This window comes from Grammomys surdaster, unplaced genomic scaffold, assembly GCF_004785775.1.
Source record: "Grammomys surdaster isolate TR1022 unplaced genomic scaffold, NIH_TR_1.0 174, whole genome shotgun sequence".
NCBI classification, from domain to species: Eukaryota; Metazoa; Chordata; class Mammalia; order Rodentia; family Muridae; genus Grammomys; species Grammomys surdaster.
In genome coordinates, this window is record NW_021604622.1 from 6,519,112 (window position 1) to 6,537,593 (window position 18,482).

The window sequence follows — 18,482 nt, forward strand, 5'->3', positions numbered from 1 at the left end:
CTCTTGCCGATGAGGAAGGGCACTGTGGCTCAAGGGTTTGAGCTATTCAAGGTCACACAGCTATTTTTCACAACTCAAGAGTAAAGAACTTTTATCTTTCTTTTATTCTTCATATGAAGATATTTGGAGGTTAGCAATCAAAATAAGAAACCCAATGGCAAGATGAGTGTTGAGGTCTGGCTCTATTATTGTCTACACTGGTAGGTAGTAGGTAGTAGAAGACAAATAGGTACAGTCTTAGGGTTTCACGACCAAGGCAACTCTTATAAAAGAAAACATTTAACTAGGACTGGCTTAGAGTTTCAGATGTTCGGTCCATTATCATCATGGCAGGAAACATGGCAGCATCCAGGCTGGAGGAGCCAAGAGGTCTACATCTTGATCCAAAGGCAACCAGAAGAGACTCTCTTCTGCAGGCATCCAGAAGGTGGCTTCTCTTCCACACTGGGTGGAGCTTGAGCATAGGAGGAAACATCAAAACCTACCCCACAGTGACACACTTCCTCTCACAAGGTTATGCCTCCTCCAATAAGGCCACACCTCCTCATAATGCCATTTCCCATGGGCCAAGTAAATTCAAACTACCACATTCCACCTCCTGGTAGCAACTTTCTTTTACAGATATTCCATCACTCTGGCATCTCTAACATCTTGGGGTCTCCAAGGCAACACACCTTCCCAGCTTCTTGTTCCAATATTTGGGATCCACATATTATCTTCTGGCTTCTTTTGGGTTGCTTTTTGAGCTCTGCCTTCTGTGCACTCTAAGCTCAGGTTGATCCACTCCACTTTGCTGCTGTTCTTGGTGATCATCCCATGGTACTGACATCTCCAATACACTGTTTTTTTCCACTGCAACTAGGTTTCACCAATAGCCAATCATAGGCTCTATTCATGGTGCCAAGCCTCAATTTCTTTGCATGACCCCTTCAGTCATCAGCTGTCAACTACAACTGAGGCTCCACCTTCACCAATGGCTTTTCCATGGCTTCTCAGAATGCCAAGCCTCAGCTGCTCTCCATGACTCCTACATGCCTTCAAAACCAGTACCACTTGGGTAACTCTTATGCATTACCTAATTCAGCTACCAGCACAAGGAACAACCTTGGCCGTCTCTGGAACACAGTTTTTTCATGCTCTCAGAAAACATTTCCCAAAAGTTTTCATCTCAGTGATGATGTTCTCTTCTTAATCACTACTCATTTCTTAGGTCCAGCTAACCAGGATCAATTGTCCCAGTAACTCCTTCAAATCTTGGCTCTAAAGCCCAAGCTACATGGCCCCGCAAGTTCTCCTGCTTGCTAGGGCTGGAACATGGGCCCTGGTTCTTTCTGTTTTCAATGGTTTCCTTCACTGCCTAAGCTTGGCTGTCCTTGCTCTGTCAACTGACCTTGAACTCAAAGATTACATGCTTCTCTCTCCTGAGTGCTGGGATTAAAGGTGTGAATCACCATACCTGGAAATAAGCTTTTCTTTCCCTTTTCACAAAAGAGCTTTATAAATTCTGGATTGTAGTTCATTTCAGACATAGTCAAGTTGACAACCAAGAATGGCCATCACAGGTACTTAGAAAGAGACACAAATTGAGAAGAGCCTCCCATGTCTCCTGTTTGCCTGGACGGGTTTATATTGGAGAAATAATGACCACCCACCCTGATTCTGTAAATTCTGTGAAATGACACAGAAGTCTGGAAAGAGCTTAATGCTAAGAACTCCGCCTTCTCTAAAAGTCCTATATAGACTCATCTGCCTTTCATAATAACCAGTAATCATACCTGTGTTTTAGATGAGATCTGAGAAACTGGGCAAATCATTTACCCAAGATCAGAAGTGAGGAGTCACTTGGGTTTGACCTCATTTCATTCCAGAGTCTGGAGCTCTTGAATAGGTGGCTTAATATAAAACTTCAAACAGGTAACCCAGAGTGAACTCTTTGTCTCAGGCATGATGGGATTGGAACCTCGAGTGTTTGTTTTGTAGCTCAGATGACATCAAACCCATAATTCTTCTGCATATGCCTTCAGAGTGCTAAGTGATATATCTGACATGTATCAACGTGCCTGGCTGGCTAGGACTTTGCTAAGTACCTCAAATGGATACTTGGAAGTTTTCCATAGGGAACAAAAGAGTAGAAAGATATATACTTTCATATCAATCCCCTTGGATTGAATTCCTCATGGACCAGCATTCTCAGATATAGAACTGATCCCCATAGCCATGAGTAAGAATGCTCTCTGTCTGTAAAGTGATAGAGAACTATCCAATGAATCAGACAGTCTTATGTTTGTTTCCTGAATGAGGCATTGAACACATTCAGGAAAGCAACTAGGTGACTGTATGGTCATATTTTCACACAGAGACAAATGTTCTGTTATCAGTGGGTTGAGGGCTTAGGCAGGAACTCCATGGGGGCAAGCAGAAGCAGGGCCTTTATTAGTGATCTGTAAATGCCCCAGCAGTGGTGCAAAGGAGGATCCAGGAACCTGAACAACTGCATATGACATTTTGGGCCTGTGTGAACATGTGGATGTATTTACTGGCATCTGAAAGGCATCTATGACCAATCATCTTATACTTAGGATTACAAAGACATCCAGGAGCCATCTGTTTTCTAACACCCAATGGCAGAGTTTGAGAGAGTTGTTTCTTAGATTCCCAGAGAGTACCAAGGTCTATATAATATTTCACTTTAGTATTCTTTTTATGCAGACTTAATTCACATAAACTCTCTCATTTAATATATTTACAGACTGGATTTTTCCATCTACCACATGGAGACTTTTTCATTGAACCTGTTAAAAAGCATCCACTGACCGAGGAAGGGTACCACCCTCATGTCGTATACAGGAGGCAGAGCTCCAGAGCTCCAGAGACAAAGGAGCCCACCTGCGGATTAAAGGGTATTGTGACATCAACATCTTCCTAGATAAAGAGTTTTCTGCCTTGATTTTATTTTTAAATATAAGCTCTTTGGTCAGGTCTGATAGGTATGACTGTATGAATGATAATCATGAGTTCAAAGTCAGCCTGAGCAACACAGTCCTATCCTGCACTAAAGAAACAAAACCAGAAAGTCCTCTTCAGAATATCCTGGAAATACGCAACTTGGAACTTTACAAGCCTGAGTAATCATAGACCTTGTAAATAGGTAGCCTTGGCAGACAATACCAACTTAGATAAGGACAAGCGAGTCATAGGCAGAGTCATAGTGACTTGTCCCCTGAACCTTCACCCAGTCGATACCCAGTTCTGAAGATATCTGTATTCCCCCTGAACACCCACACTCCAGTGCCATTCCCTTCCCCACATCCTGCCTTTCTGTGTTTATAACCCCTGTGTGAATGAATTACGATTCGAGAAAAAATAAATTATAATAAAAAAAGAAGTAATGCTTTTTAAACAAGGACAATATGATATTACATTAGTGTTAGTGTAAACTAGTAACAAATAGCTGGCAGATCATCAGGCCTGAATACGGAAGGCAGATTCGAATGTTTGATAATAACGTGTAAAGAAAAACCAAAAAGCTTATCAATATGCTATTAAATGATGAACTCAGTGTTGCTTCTGGCAACACTACGTTGTGTCTGATGTTGGCTGAGCCATGTTCTACACCCTCTGTTTGTTTGTCCCACCTGCCCTCCTGGGCCCCTGACACTCTGACCCCTAGCATCCTGTCCCCCACCCTTCTCTCAATGCTCTCTGTCCCCTGTTCCATTGCTCCCCTCCCCTCTGTGCCCTGTCCTTCTGCTCCCCTGTTTCCCTGCCCTCCTGCCCCAACCACCCTGTTCTGGGTATGATCTCAGTTGCTCCTTTCTTTCCTGCCCTGGATAGTTAGGATGCTGGAGGAGTTAGGGGAAGGGAAAACTGCTATCCAAATATATTGCATGAAAAAAAATAATGAAATAATGCCTTTATCTTTCCCATTTTCAAAATATAAAAATAAAAAATAAAATGGCTTTCACAGATAAACTAACCCCAGTAATTTCCTGCAACCTCACATTTTCTTTAATGTGTAGAAAAATAACAACTACGTATAAGGGCAACGCAAAATTGGAACATTTTCTTAAATATCATATTGTCCATTTCTTCAGTAGGAAAACTAACAATGCCATAAAGAAAACAGGAACAAAAGAACTAGTACTATTTTGTCTTAAATATCTGCAAGCCTCAAAGGGGAAATGAATGATGGAGTTAAAGCAGAGGTTCCTGGGCAGAGCCACTGAGGACTGCAGCTCTGTCATCAGTGCATGGAAGGGTGAGGACCAAGTGTGCATGCTTCACACAGTGTAGAGGGGCTTGTGTGCCTGCCTCATAGTAGTCAATGCATGGAAGGACACCCTTGTGTCCTTGTGCGTATGCTTCATAGAAACATTCCTGGGATTTCTCTCTATAGTCACAGTCGTGAATGTAAGCAACAGGAAACTTGTAAATATGGAATGTTTTATGTGCATAAAATCAAAAGACAGCTTTAGTTCCTTAACCCTAGTAAGTGTTTGCAGCTGGGTTCTACATTACGTAATTTACTGTGTAAATCTTGTAGCAAGCACGACAAGAAAGGAATACACCAATCATGTGGCTGATTGGATTGCCAAAAGTGTCAGTCCATGTAATCTCGATATGAAATTGAAGATGCTGTTTTTCACAAAACCAATCACTGGGTAATCACCCCACTCCTATTATGGTTTGGGTAAGGGAGAATGTGTTGCCTGTATGGATTTATAAATTTAAAATTGAATCTAAGCTCTAGGTTATCAGCATAACTATGAGAATTACTAGGGCAATAGGTGAATTTGTCTGGATGGTTCTTAACTAGTGCAATAGGTACATTTGTTTAGATAGTTGCTTGGTGCATGAGTGAAATCTATCCCCCACCCACCCACCTTGAACACATGAACTCCCTGTTGAGAAATGGGCTAAATACAATGCACCGAGGGGCTAGAGAGATGGCTCACTAGGTGAGGATACTTGCTGCTCTTACAGAGTACCCAAATTCTGCCCCCAACGCACACATTGCAGCTTAAAACTGTCCATAACTCCAGTGCCAGGGGACATTGTATCTTCTTCTGGGCTCTAAATGTAATATATATACACACACATGCATACGTACATACATACATACTTTCATACATGACAAACACCCATATATGAACAATGAGCTGACTATAGAAGATGTTTAGTCATTAGTAGGCAAAAGGAAAGATAGGAAAAAGTGAAATTTACAAATATCACAGACAATAATATAATTATTAGCCAAGCAGTGGTGGCGCATGCCTTTAATCCCAGCACTTGGAAGGCAGAGGCAGGCGGATTTCTGAGTTCGAGGCCAGCCTGGTCTACCGAGTGAGTTCCAGGACAGCCAGGGCTACACAGAGAAACCCTGTCTCGATAAACCAAAAAAATATATATAATTATGAAACATGTCAAATTTATTTCACATGGTGTGTCTAGAAAGACCCTAAGATGCTACAATTGTAAGTTTTTCCTCAATAACTCCCTTCTTAGAATCATCTTTCTATTGTGAACTTCTCTAAGGATATTCTAAGGCTATAAAGGACACTTTTTTCTGCTTTAGGGCTCCTTACAGTGTCAGGATTGATCAGCTGTGCTCACAGGGACTTTGACAGTGCCCAGTAAAGCCTCTTCCAATGAGGCAGCAGCTGTGGCTTAGAGAAGGGAGATGGTTTTCAAAAGCATCGAATTGGTTAGTATCAGAGCCCAGCCAGGTTCACAAGCCACAGTTTTCTTATTCCCCTGGCTTTGGGCTACATTGGTGTGGGGAAAATTTAAAAAAGGCCGCCACAGCGGCGCAAGCTTGCGCTGCCGTGGTGGGTCCCACATCAGGGAAGAAGATCCTACGGTTCCAGCGGCCTGAGGGCCTTGGCGGCGGCAGGCCCCAGTAACACGAGGAAGTCCTTGGTTCCAAAAAGGTTTATTGACATGACGGATAATAGATGGATCTAGGCATACCCCCAAAAACTCAGGGCCGTCCCGAGTTATATAGGGAGGGAGAAGGGGGAGGATTAGGGGAGGATCTGGGGGAGGAATGTTTAATTTGCTCTGCCCTCTGGCCTTCATTAGTATGTAAATCTCTAGGGCCTGAGGCCTAAAACCTGGCCTATGTGACTCTATGGAAATGTGGCTGTTTTCAGGATCCTAGATGATGGGAGGTACCGAACTCCTGCCGGTTCTCACGCAGAATTCCACGGAGAATCTCGGGGTTCTAAGTATCTGCTCAACCATGACCCAGGATACCCTTATACAGTCCCACACATTGGTACCCACCTTCAAGCTTTCTTTCAGTATTAATCTTTTTTTCATCAGCTATTCTTGCAAGCCTTATTAGGGTACATACAGACTCTTTCCACTAAGTGTGTTAGGTGTGAGCTAAGAGATCAGCAAACTGTTGGAACAAAACTAATACAGACAGCATTTGGGGGCAGGAAGAAGCCAGAGTGTATCAGTTTATGCTCCAGGTAGCACTAATAGAAAGAAGAAAACAAATGAGTCTTTTCTAGATATTGAAGATGTGTTTGTTGTCTTAACCATCCCCCTTCCTGAAACAGTACTGTTTAAATGATAGTTGAAGTGATGGAGGAATATCTAATGAACTCATACACAGTCTCAAACTGTATAGACAGTAGGACTCTTACAATCTTGATAGAATAAAATGTACTTGGTATTTGCTGAACTAGACAACAGTAGTCTTCTTATTCCATGCTATCTTTCAGAGATGATCGAGTTAACTGTGGGTAGTGGTGTTCTCAGCTGACATTAAAATGCACTTTATGCTTAGGTTGACTGAAGCCACAAGGCTGAATAGTTGCCTTCTGAGTCTCTAATGAGCTTCAACAGAAAAACAGATGAAATCTTCTACACTGAAGTCTGACCCTTTGCTTTTATTTTATTTCCCACATAAAAAGTTGCAGGAGATTTTGCAGCCTCTGTCAGGATTTTAATGTGATGGTAGCCTGGTTTTGATTTGATCATGGTTAACTGCTTCCTCAGTCTCTTGTGCTAGAGTTGTCTGATTTCCTGAGTTCCTGCTGAGTCCTGCTGTATTTCGTATTTTCTCCGAGCTCAACTTTCTGGAATCTATGCTAAATGATTGAAAATATGCAAGATTTATGCTTTCCTTTAACCAGTAAAGATGAGCTCCTTTGTCGTCACATTTTTGGTGAGATTCGGCTATACTCAGGCCATGAGTGGCTGTGGTGTGGAAATGTCTGGGATGTTGGAGAAGCTCTTATTAAGCAGATGACAGTAGCTGCAGGGTCGTATGCGGCATGAAGCCATCTGGCAGATAAAGCCAGAGTTTGATTTCACTCATCAGGGTTTCAGGCTGCAAACACCTAAGCTTCTTCCTGGCATGCAAGCTTGTTTTCAAATGTGTGCAATTATCCCACAAATGTCTGCTGGGTGTCTCCTTTATGCCAGATGTTTTCCTGAGCTCTGTGGATACAATTGTGAATAGTATACAGCTCTTGGTATGAAGCTGGAAGCTTGGATAAAGGGTATGAGTAAGGAGGGGTCTTGTCCCGGCCTTACCTTCATAACTTATGAAGAGAGGTGGAAAATTAGGACACATGTTAGGTATTTGTTACTCTACATCATGCTTATACCAGAACAGTGAGCCTTCATTGATTTTTTTTTTTGTAGCAGGATACTCCATTTTATAAGCCTTCTATACTGGATCCATTCTTGAGTGTTTCCAAACTACTTGCAGAGTGTGTGTGTATGTGTGTGTGTATATGTGTGCATACATGTGTGTGTGTGTGTGTGTGTGTATTATGTTGCATAGACCACTCTTGTTCATGTTTCCTAGTATAGGTTGATAGGGATTTCACCCCACCTGTAGATGTTCTGTGAGTTTATCCTCCTATTAAGTGGAATAAAATTAATAACACACAGAATATCTAGATCTAAGATTCCACCAGATGATGCATAATTTCATTCCAAAGTTAATGTTCAAGAACACAATTAGGATAGTCTAGTGTGCTGTATCTTATCAAATTCATGGTATCCTCTCTTTTGGAATGTGTCAGTCTGCTAGATAGGAAGTGCTTTGTGTTAAAGTTACACACACACACACACACACACATATGTATGTATGTTTATATTATAAAATATACCACACACACAAACACACACACACACATATATATATATACATATATGTATATAGTATATGAAATCTAGGTTCTCAATCTATGGGCCACAACCACAAAGACCTCATAAAACACAAATATCTGCATTATGATTCATAACAGTGGCAAAATAACAGTTATGAAGTAGCAACAAAAATAATCTTATGGCTTATTGTCACCACAACATGAGGAACTATCAGATGGTCACAGCATTAGGAAGTTTAACAACTACAATACTAGAGCATCTTGATTGTTTTCTTCCTTGTCCTAAGAAATATTACCCAGTTGGCCACATATTTATGTCTTTCCAATTAGTCCCTAATCTGACTTACTACCTATGTGGGCTTAAGCATGTCTCATTTCTCCAGAGTAGAAGTAGGGAGAAATAGACATCCCAGATTAGCTGGAAATGCCATGTAGTCAGGATTAAGCCAGAGAAAACAAAACCAACAGGAAATGTATCTTGAGTTATTTGTTGCGAAGAACTGACTTGAGCAACAGTAGGTATGAGACTCGAAAATGGCCAGTCTATGAACAAGCCAGCACAAAGGGCAGGCTGGGACTGCTGTGCCCAGGCTGAAGCAGCTGTCCACAAGTAGAATGTCTCCTTGGAGAAGCCCTAACTCTATTTATAAGGCCCTTTAACTAGCTGAAGCAGATCACTAGCTTATTGAGGATCAATGCATTTGCTCAAAGTTAACTGATTATGAGTCTTAGCTATGTCTGCAAATGCCTTCACAGCAACCCAGAGAGTAATGGTGGATTACAGGGCTGGGGGGGGGGGTGCAATGCCTCACCCTGCTGATATAAAAGATGATCATAGTACTACATCTTTTGTGTCTCTCTCTGAACCTTTTTGAGAATTGATAATTTTTCTTGTTCTCTGTATTTGGCATCTGGAAATTTCCCGTTTTCATGCTTTAAAATTGTGACGAGCTTAATGCTATAGAGGATTTTTCAATATATCCAGCCCACCTTACTGCAAGACATCAAAGTCTCAGGTAGTTACTTGAAAGTTTTTATGTTGTCTTTTCAAAATAATATGTATAGAAACTATTAAATAGTAAGTAGCAAGTTATTACTAGCGGATATTAACAATAGTTCATGTGTTATTTAGCATATTGGATCACTAATTTGGTAAATCAGAGCAAAGCTTTAAACTTGTGAGTGTTTATATCTTGTTCTGAGTTAATGTATACGCGGTGAGCGGAAGACTAAATGACCTCTGAGTTATGTGTTGAGTCTAAATGTTCTCAGTAGGTGCACAATTCGTTTACCTTGCATGACAGCAATGTTTTTTCACACACCTTTCTGGATTCTTGTCGTGGATTTCTTGAGGAGGAATCCTTCTGTTTCTGGAGGATTCACCCGTTAGGAATAGATCCAGAGTAGTTCATGTTCGGCTTTATTAAGTCAGCACAGTTAAAGGAGAGTTGCTGTAAGTGTTTTATTTATTTTTTATTTATATATTTTAAGCCTGTAGAATAGCAGATGCATGGAGAGCCACACATGGGATCTGCCTTAAGAGCCAGTAGGTGTTTTGGGAAAGCACTTGGGGTATTTACTAATAAAACGAATGAGGAGACTGGGAAATATTTAATTCACGAGTTCCTAATAAGATTATTCATTTTATTTTACAGTAAGCAGATTAAATGGCAACTCTGGTGGGTTTGCTATCAGAGAGGCTGAGACTCTATTCAAGGGCTGATTTTTGGAAAGGCTGGGAGCATTGAGCGATGCATTCTGGGTTGGAAGGAGTCTCTCCTAGTCAGTATAACAAAGACCATTTTGGCTGATGGATGGTCCTTTGTAAGGCTAAGCCCTCTCAATTCCAAAGAAACACTACCTGAAAGACTAGCCATCTGGCCAGTCTGGCACTTCCCTAATTGTGAAGAGAAATGAATGAGTGGCTCTTCTATTTGTAGCCAGTTGTGCTTGATAGAAACAAATAAGTAAAGATTTACTTGGCTCTGTTTCAGAATTGTCAATGAGGAAGAGAAGTCAAGGTGGAGCAGAGTGGCCCACATCATGTAGCCAGGAAGCATGATAAGGAATACAGGAAGGAGTTAGGACAAGATATAGTCCTCACAGACAGCCCCAGTGATCATATGCCTCCAACGAGGCCTCACTTCCTGCTTTTCTCTGCTTTCCAATATCACAGCATGAATCCACCATCTGGATGTCAATCATTAGGTCAGAGTCATCTCTGAAAAATACCTTAATAGTCACACCTAGAAGTATGCTCTTCTGTTGAGAGTTATTCTAGGCATAACCAGTTTGACAATTGTGTTTAGCTCTCACATAGAATCTGGTTTTTCTACACTTCTAAAGTCTGCTCAGTCATGAGCCGTCAGTGACCCTACTTAGAAAACAATATCATCCTAAACAACCAACCAACCAACCAAACAAACAAACCAAATAGCTCAACTGCAGGCTTGAAATCAGTGTCCAATAGCCTTGGTGTGGTTTCCCTTGTTGAATCCACATGCTTGCTCAGCCAACCCACATTATTACCTAGTTTTATTAGTTTCTAAGCAACCCACCTTCCCCAGAGCCTTACAGTGTGCTTCAACATCTTCTGGCTCTCATTTAGAATACAACCTCAGCCTCCTAACTGGTCATTCTGCTCTTGACTTCTCTCAGTGGAAGCCAGTTTCTAAAACATGAGTCAGATCATCTTCCCATTGCCAAAGAGGCCTCTCCACGTGTCTCAGACAAGGGATTTCTGAAATGTTTTAGGAAGTGCATCTTAGCAATGCCTTGTTTGTCTTTCCAGGTTCATCTCTTGTGTTATGTTGAACTTACTTTCCTTACTCAAACACCCCAAGCTTCTGCTTGTCTGCCATCCTTGCACTTACAGTTCCTCTGACTGAGCCTGGTTCTTTGCGTCATTTTTATCTATCCATTATAAAACCTTAGGTCCACTAGATGACTCAACATCACCAGCACCGTTGTGCCCACCACAGGCTCCATCATGTGACGAGTCTGCCTGTCCGCTTCTGTTTATAGTAAGCTCACTGAGTCAGGAATCACATTTGCTAATTCCCACACGTGTTCCAAAGATCTAGCAGAACCCTTGTTTGGGAAGAGAACTGAAAAGTATTCACCTTGCAAGCATTTAACTACCTGATTAATCTCAGCACTTGGGAGGCAGAGGCAGGCAGATTTCTGAGTTCGATGCCAGCCTGGTCTACAGAGTGAGTTCCAGGACAGCCAGAACTACACAGAGAAGCCCTGTCTTGAAAAACAAACAAACAAACAAACAAACAAACAAAAACAAAACCTTTCAGATTCCCTATACTGTGTGACACATACACATTTTCTCTTTGTGGAACTAATTTAACTCTGAAAAAAGCTCACACTTTCTTAAAGAAAATGTCCATGATATCAGGAGCCTCCTGACAAGAAATAGCACCCACCAACTTAAGAGTTCTTTCAGTGTGTGTGTTTGTGTGTGTGTGTGTGTGTGTGTGTGTGTGTGTAGCTGCACATGTCTGCACGTGCTCATGAAAGCCAACAGACAACCTTGAGTGCCATTATTTACATGACTTATAGCTTTCTTTCCTGAGATGAAGTCACCTGTTGTCTGACTTAGTCACCAAGTATATTAGACTAGCCAACCATTGATCTACCTGTCTGCCTCTCCAATGTTGAAATTATAAATTTATCACCACCAAACCTGGCTTATGTTACATGGTTTTAGGAGCTGGGATTCAGATCTCTCCTCTTGGAACATGAGCACTTTACCAACTGAACAATTCCAGAGACATTATGGCTTTTATTTTTTCAAGGGACAGTAAACCTGTGGAGGTATAGTCGGATGACTGGATGATCAGATAGATAAAAAATGAGCAACTGCATGTACTTAACAAACTTCTACCTATACCTAGCATGAGACATTCAAGCTGCTGCAGTGAATGGAGTCCTGGGCCAGGCAGAAGTATGGAAAGGGGACCTCAAGAGCATCTTCCAGCACAGAAGAGCAGATGTGTGTAGGAGGTGGGAGTGAAGGGGATTGAATTGGACTAAGGCAGAGCCTTGGAAGATGAACTAGAAGTAAGATCCTGGTGGCTCAGCTGCTGGCCACAGCAACCCTATAAAATAGCAATGACCTCTGAACCTAGACTATTCATCACTGTCAGGTTCCTGTGGACCGTAGAACAGATTCTCATCCTGAGCTAGCATTGCAATCAACATCTTGGCATGCTTCTAGTTCCGTTCAAATGCTGTCCCCCGTGGTTTCGATTTCCTCACCCTGCACTGCCTAGGAGGACTGCTGCTGGTCTTGCTTCAGCTCCTCCTGCATTCTGGTCTTCTACCTCCCAAGTGCTTTCTCAAAATCACCCAATCAGAGAAGCCTTCCTTGAACACCACCCAAGATACCTTTGCCTCCACCACTTTGTAATCCCTTTATACTATTTAATATTTCTAGTGATTACTCAATGTTCTTTGTTCATGTCACCTTCTAATATCTAGAATTCAGTTTTGTGTGGGGCAATACTTCTTTGCTTTTGTTCTCTGCAATGTTATCAGTTATGGGACAAAGCCTGCCATTCTGAGCACCTGGTAAATGCTAGACAAATGAGTAAGTAATGAATAAATCATACTTTATTAATGATTATGCCTCTGACCTTGTATTTTATTTCCATCTTGAGAAACAGCATTGCATGGAATGTGGCCTTCTATTTAATGGTTGTGTCTTTGATACATGTTTGCTCACCAGATGGATCTGTGTTGTGCAGTGAGAGACTGCAGGTGTGAATAGACAGAGGTCATGTCTGAGCTGGAGCCAAACATTACAAGACCACTGAGTCCCCAAGTCAAAGCAAAAGTGGTCTCTTGGCAGCAATTAATGTCAACTGTGTGCTTGTCCCATGATCTGATTAATGACAATGTTTGAGAAAACAAGCATTTCCACCCCCACAGAGTCCTGTTCTCTGGAGCAGCTGGAAATCTCATAAATCACCATGAAATTGTTTCTTCAGAGGAAGGAAAGTTTACTTGTTAGATTTGAGGTAAAGTATTTAAGAAGATTATCAATTTGTTTTATGCTTCAAGCTTTCTGTACAAAAAAAAAAACAACAAAGAAATGGATTCTTAGGGGACGTTCTGAACCAACTTGCTAAAGCTTAGAAAGTTCTAAAATATTTTTACTTTGTTTTTATGTCATTGTTTGACTTTCCTTTCTTCAAAAAATGTTAATTTAGCTAGGTACAAGAACCCTGAGCATGTCCAGTTGGACCCTGCCCTCATAGACTTACCAATGACTGAGAAAGAATGGAGAAAACATTATGAAAACTAAACATAAAATATTGTGACCTGCTATGAGTGTATATTGGAAGGGTTAGATGTAACCAATGGGGTCCTCTCATGATGTGGACCTTGAATAAAAGAGAAAACTGGTTCTGAGGAAGTCATTTTGCCTACGATCACATCTGCAGAATTTCTCACCTTTTAGAGAATCATGCTCTTTGTGAACCAAATAATAGGTTGCTAAACGCCAACAGTCTGCTCACTATGTCTGGTTTCTGCTACCTCCTGCTTTCCTATGTCAGATTCTCAAATACTTTCTATGTGGCCCTTTGGCTCTTGGTGCATTCTGGCCTCTTCCTGTCTGCTCTGATCCTGGTAACACTCTAGGACAATGATCAGGTTTCACAAGGCAGTCTGTGTTGTATCACTGAACTTCCAAGGTCCCGGGGCACATGTGTGGGGTGGATCAAGATTGAACGCATGCTCTTCTATGTCTTAGAGCAGGGCATGGCGGGCATTTCCACACTTCCCAGGCTGAGATGTAGCAGGTAATTAGGTGTACTTCTCTCCTGTATTCTGTCAATGTATGTTCCGGATCAGAACAAGAATTTCTATGAGGGTTGTCCCTGTGTTGGTTTGCAGTGGTAGCTCACTGCAGGAAGGTTGATTGACTTCCCTGTCAAGGCCTTGTGTTTTATTTTGCACTGTGTTTTGAGTACTGTATGTTGGTTTCCCCCCAGAACAGTTAACTTACAAAATCCTAAGTATATTTAATGCACATTAAGGATATGCCTTAGATTGCTACGTAATAGAAAGTAATTCTTATTATATAGCCATATGTATAGTCAGAGATAGTCTTACATATGTGTGGTAAGTCATGACTTTCTGGTTCTACTCTGCAGTATGGAGAAACAATGTCTTGGTACACTTTACTCAATCTGGTGTGGTATCAAGTGGATTTGTAACAGCCAATACTTTTTATACCTTTCAATACCTCTCCTAGAACCACATATCTGACTCCTAGGTCTGCTGTCAACTTAGCTTAAACCGTTAGCTCAAACCAAACATCCACAGTGAAAACAGTAGCACAGGCCATGCTTTCAGGCTCTTCCAGGGAGAGGAGACTGAGCATGGCACTGCAGCCACAGAGCTCCACTTTCTTAGAGCATCTCTCCTCCTCCTTGTCATACTATGTGCCCATTTCTCTTCACTCCCATGTACATACCAGATTTCTTTAGAAGTTTTGAAGTCCAGTATTCAAAAAGGCCTTGTATGTACTTGAGTCAGATACAGTAGTACTGTTAGTTGACACCCAAGACCTGGTATCTCATTTAAATTTTATCCCATTCTATACAACTTTCAGTACTGAGATAGAGATGTATCTTCTGGAATGCTCCAGCACCCGAAGGACCTCTAGCTGTATGAGTATAACTAGGTATGTGTACATGTGCTATGCTTCTATATGGGTGCACGTGTGTGGTATGTGTGTTTATATGTATGCTATATGCTTTTATGTATGTGGTATATATGTTTACTTACATGCTTATGAGGATGTCCTTATTTGGGTGTGTTTTAAGGAATGCATACCAGATTTCAGGTGCATGTATGTATTGAATGTGTGTTTCTGTGTTTATATTTGATGTGTACATCCATGCATGGTATTTATGCATTTATGTTTAAATATGTGTCATATATGTGTATGTATGCTGTGTAGAGATGTGTTGTGTGTGCATGCATTTAGAAACATATCATGTCCTAGCACATCACAACAGTGGCTCCAGGAGGCAAAGGTGGCTTGCCCAACTGTGATGATTCAGGATTTTATGGAAAGTCTTTCCATTCTGTTTTGAATGCATCATGGTGAAAGCCTCGTGTGGTCTGCTAGTTGACACAGGAGTTCTTTGCTTAATATAAGAAGGTAGAGAGAGAGTCCAAATCCCTAAAACAGAAAGGCTTTCCCTGGCTGGAGAAGTGTGCTAAAACTAATGCCAATGTCAACCTGCAGCAGCTGTCAGTCCTGGCCTGCAGCTGTTGAAGATTCACTGCTGTTGGACAGACAAGGGACAGGAGCAGAACCTATTGTCAGTGAGTTACCTCCTGCCCACTCCATCCACTGTTATCAGATCCTCTAGAACTATAGCTCTTGCTTTTGAGTAACTCTTCCTAATTGGGTCTGCAACCCTTGGGCTCCCAGGATTCCCTTCATTCTTCTCCAGCCAGGTGCACACCATGACATAAAAACTGATCACCTAGATGTCTCCTTGTTATTAGATAGTATGCAGTGGACAGGCAGGGGGTGTGGTGAATATATCTGGAATCCAGGACAGGGCAGACGATGGAAGACTCAAGAGGTGAGAACCAAACATTCTCTTCTTAGCTCTCTAAAGATTTAACTCTCTTTTGCTCCCAAGTCTCGGGCATGTACAGCAAGCATCAAAGTCCCTTTTAAGTTGCATACTTGTGTCTCTGGGACCAGCTCAAATGGAAGGCCACTATCAGCTTTGGAGAGAAGAGAGGCTAAGCTTTCCTCAGCTCCTGGGCTCAAGATGTTTTAATCTTTAAATTATAATACCAAAAAGATCAAAGGACAGTTCTGCTAAAGACAGAGCAGGGTTTTTTTTTTCCTCCCTCATGATTCAGGGTCTGAGAATGTTGCTCAGAAGTAGCAGATCAGGGTTTGCATCTTCCAAACGGGCAGGGCTCTTACAACGCTGTATGCGATCCCATTCTACACAACTTTCACTAGCAGAGATTGAGATTTGTCTTCTGGGATGCTTTCTTCAGTACTCGGAGGACCGCGAGCTGTATGAGTATAGCTGAGTCCACACAGTAGCCTGATGTGAAGGCTCAGCAGTGGAAACAAAGAGCTTCAAAGCCACACTCACTGGAGGATCTTGGAACTAGACAACCTTCCTACTCCTCTCTCTCCCTATAGTGATTTTTCCTGTCTAACCTGTGGATAATGAACAGTTTCCAGTTCTAGCATAGATAGAGGAGGTGAGATGGAGTCCATGAAGGCCTTGGCCTCCCAATTGTTGGGGTGTTGTTCCTAATTCTAGTACCCTATGTAATCCAACAGTCTTCTTGTGCCTTCCTGATAAACTCCTTTGTTGGTGAGAGTCATATATGAAGCTGTTTGTTGTTTTATCCATCCCAGCCAATGAGCTTAGCTGGAAATGTTATTTTCATTGCACTTGCAGAAACATGAGTTTGATTTCAGCAACTTACTGGAGACATCACTGTGGGTATTCTGAAATGCAGGTATGTAAGCAAAATGACTTTTAGATTTTTGTGGTGAAAAACCTACACATATACACAAAACAGGTACATATATAGCTTCTGAGATTATATATATATATATATATATATATATATATATATATATATATATATGTGTGTGTGTGTGTGTGTACATATGTATATGTATATGTATATGTATATGTATATGTATATGTATATGTATATGTATATGTATATGTATATAGTTAGTCTTGATCTTTTTAAAGAATGAATACTCATGATGGTGCGCATGCTTTCCAGAGTCCTTTCTGTTCTGCAAACAAGAAACTCTACATCCAGTAAACAACTTCCCATCTCTCCTTCCTCAAGCCTGGCAACCACCCTTCTCTAATGACAAGAATTTTAAAACACATACAGACCTTAAGGCTTTGCATATAGCCAATGAAGGCTTAAGCTAGAGTAGGGTGGTTAAGGTTTCCCAGAGAGTCTTGCATGTCAATCCAGGAAAAGCAAGTTCTTCTGATGTTCTTTCTTTTGCTGCAGTTGTTTATCTACATCAGATACATATTTGTATGAGACTACAAAGTGCTAAGAAGAAGGACCGTCTGAGTTTGTCCTAGCAAAGAGATTGCCTTATTTTTAGTTGTTCCCTTGGTTTCCTAGATCCCAGAGGGACACATATTGGTAGCTGGTTATGCGACTGATTTTTCCATCTGATGGAATATTACATAGAAGTCTTTTGTAGTGAAAAAACACTGGATACATCTTACAGGATAAAGTGACGTGAAGATGCCAAGAGGCATGTAAGAGTTCTTGGAGGCCACTGACAGCTAAATAACGCCAGGAATGTGGGCAGAGGCAGTGAGAATTATGCTGCTGCTTTCCAGCAGATCCCTGTACAGGAGGCTTGTGTGAGCAATGTTCTCCATGAATAGAATGACACAGGAAATTGTTTACAATGACTGGTAGTATGGAATCTTGAACTCCACTGCAAAAACCCAATAATGGTGAGCATCACTGGGAGAATGCCTTCCTCACACCTTTTATTTTCTAAGCCTCCTGCACAGTCCACATTTGGGTTATCTCTACTATGCTAAGAATTGCATGTTTCAACTCCAAATTAGTTTGACTATCCTAACTTTGACTTTGACATGCCTATTTTAAAAAAAAAGCTACAAGAGTTAATTCTCAAAATAACACCAAATAAAGATCATTTTACCTCTTTACTTTTGAGTTGAAATTTTAAGATAATATTTTTTATATTTCGAAAGTTTCAGGAATGCATATAATTTATGGATTGTATACATATATGCTGGTATGTGTACATCACCCCACTATCACACCATTTGACTTTCCTGGGTCCTCTAACATGGTTTCCTCCAAACTTAATGTTCTCTCTTTTCTACAATCAATAACCTGCTGAGTCCAATCAGTGCTGCTTATATACACATAGTGTGTCTCTCTCTGTCTGTGTGTTGGGAGGTTCACTCTCAGAGGAGAGTGCTCCCCAGTCTCTTAATAATCATCAGCTGGCAATAAAAATCAGCTAGAGGTGATGCCTCAAGTCTCTCCTGATTCATACTGGAATTTTGTTCAAGAACCACAAGTGCTGTGAACTCATATGTGCAATGATCATTCTATGTCCTGAAGATAGAATCCTGTTCTCCTTCCCATCCTATGGCTCTTAATTCTTTCTGCCTCCTCTTCCATGATGGTTCCTGAGCCTTGGATTAGGAGAGCTTGATATAGAAGACTCAACTATAGTTAACCATCAGATTCATGTATTCTATGTACCTTTTTTCTGTTATAAATGTCTGCATTAACCATTACTCACTATTTAAA

General features: G+C 41.2%; 1 protein-coding gene across 2 annotated transcripts in view; it reads left to right on the forward strand.

Annotated features, from left to right (window-relative positions):
- Adamts12 (ADAM metallopeptidase with thrombospondin type 1 motif 12) overlaps positions 1 to 18,482 on the forward strand; it is a 263,298-nt gene that overhangs the window by 79,989 nt on the left and 164,827 nt on the right. For both annotated transcript variants that reach the window (XM_028767605.1, XM_028767606.1), the window contains exon 3: positions 2,750 to 2,900. In XM_028767605.1, coding sequence (XP_028623438.1) covers positions 2,750 to 2,900 — 151 coding nt within the window. The remainder of the gene's footprint in view (positions 1 to 2,749; positions 2,901 to 18,482) is intronic.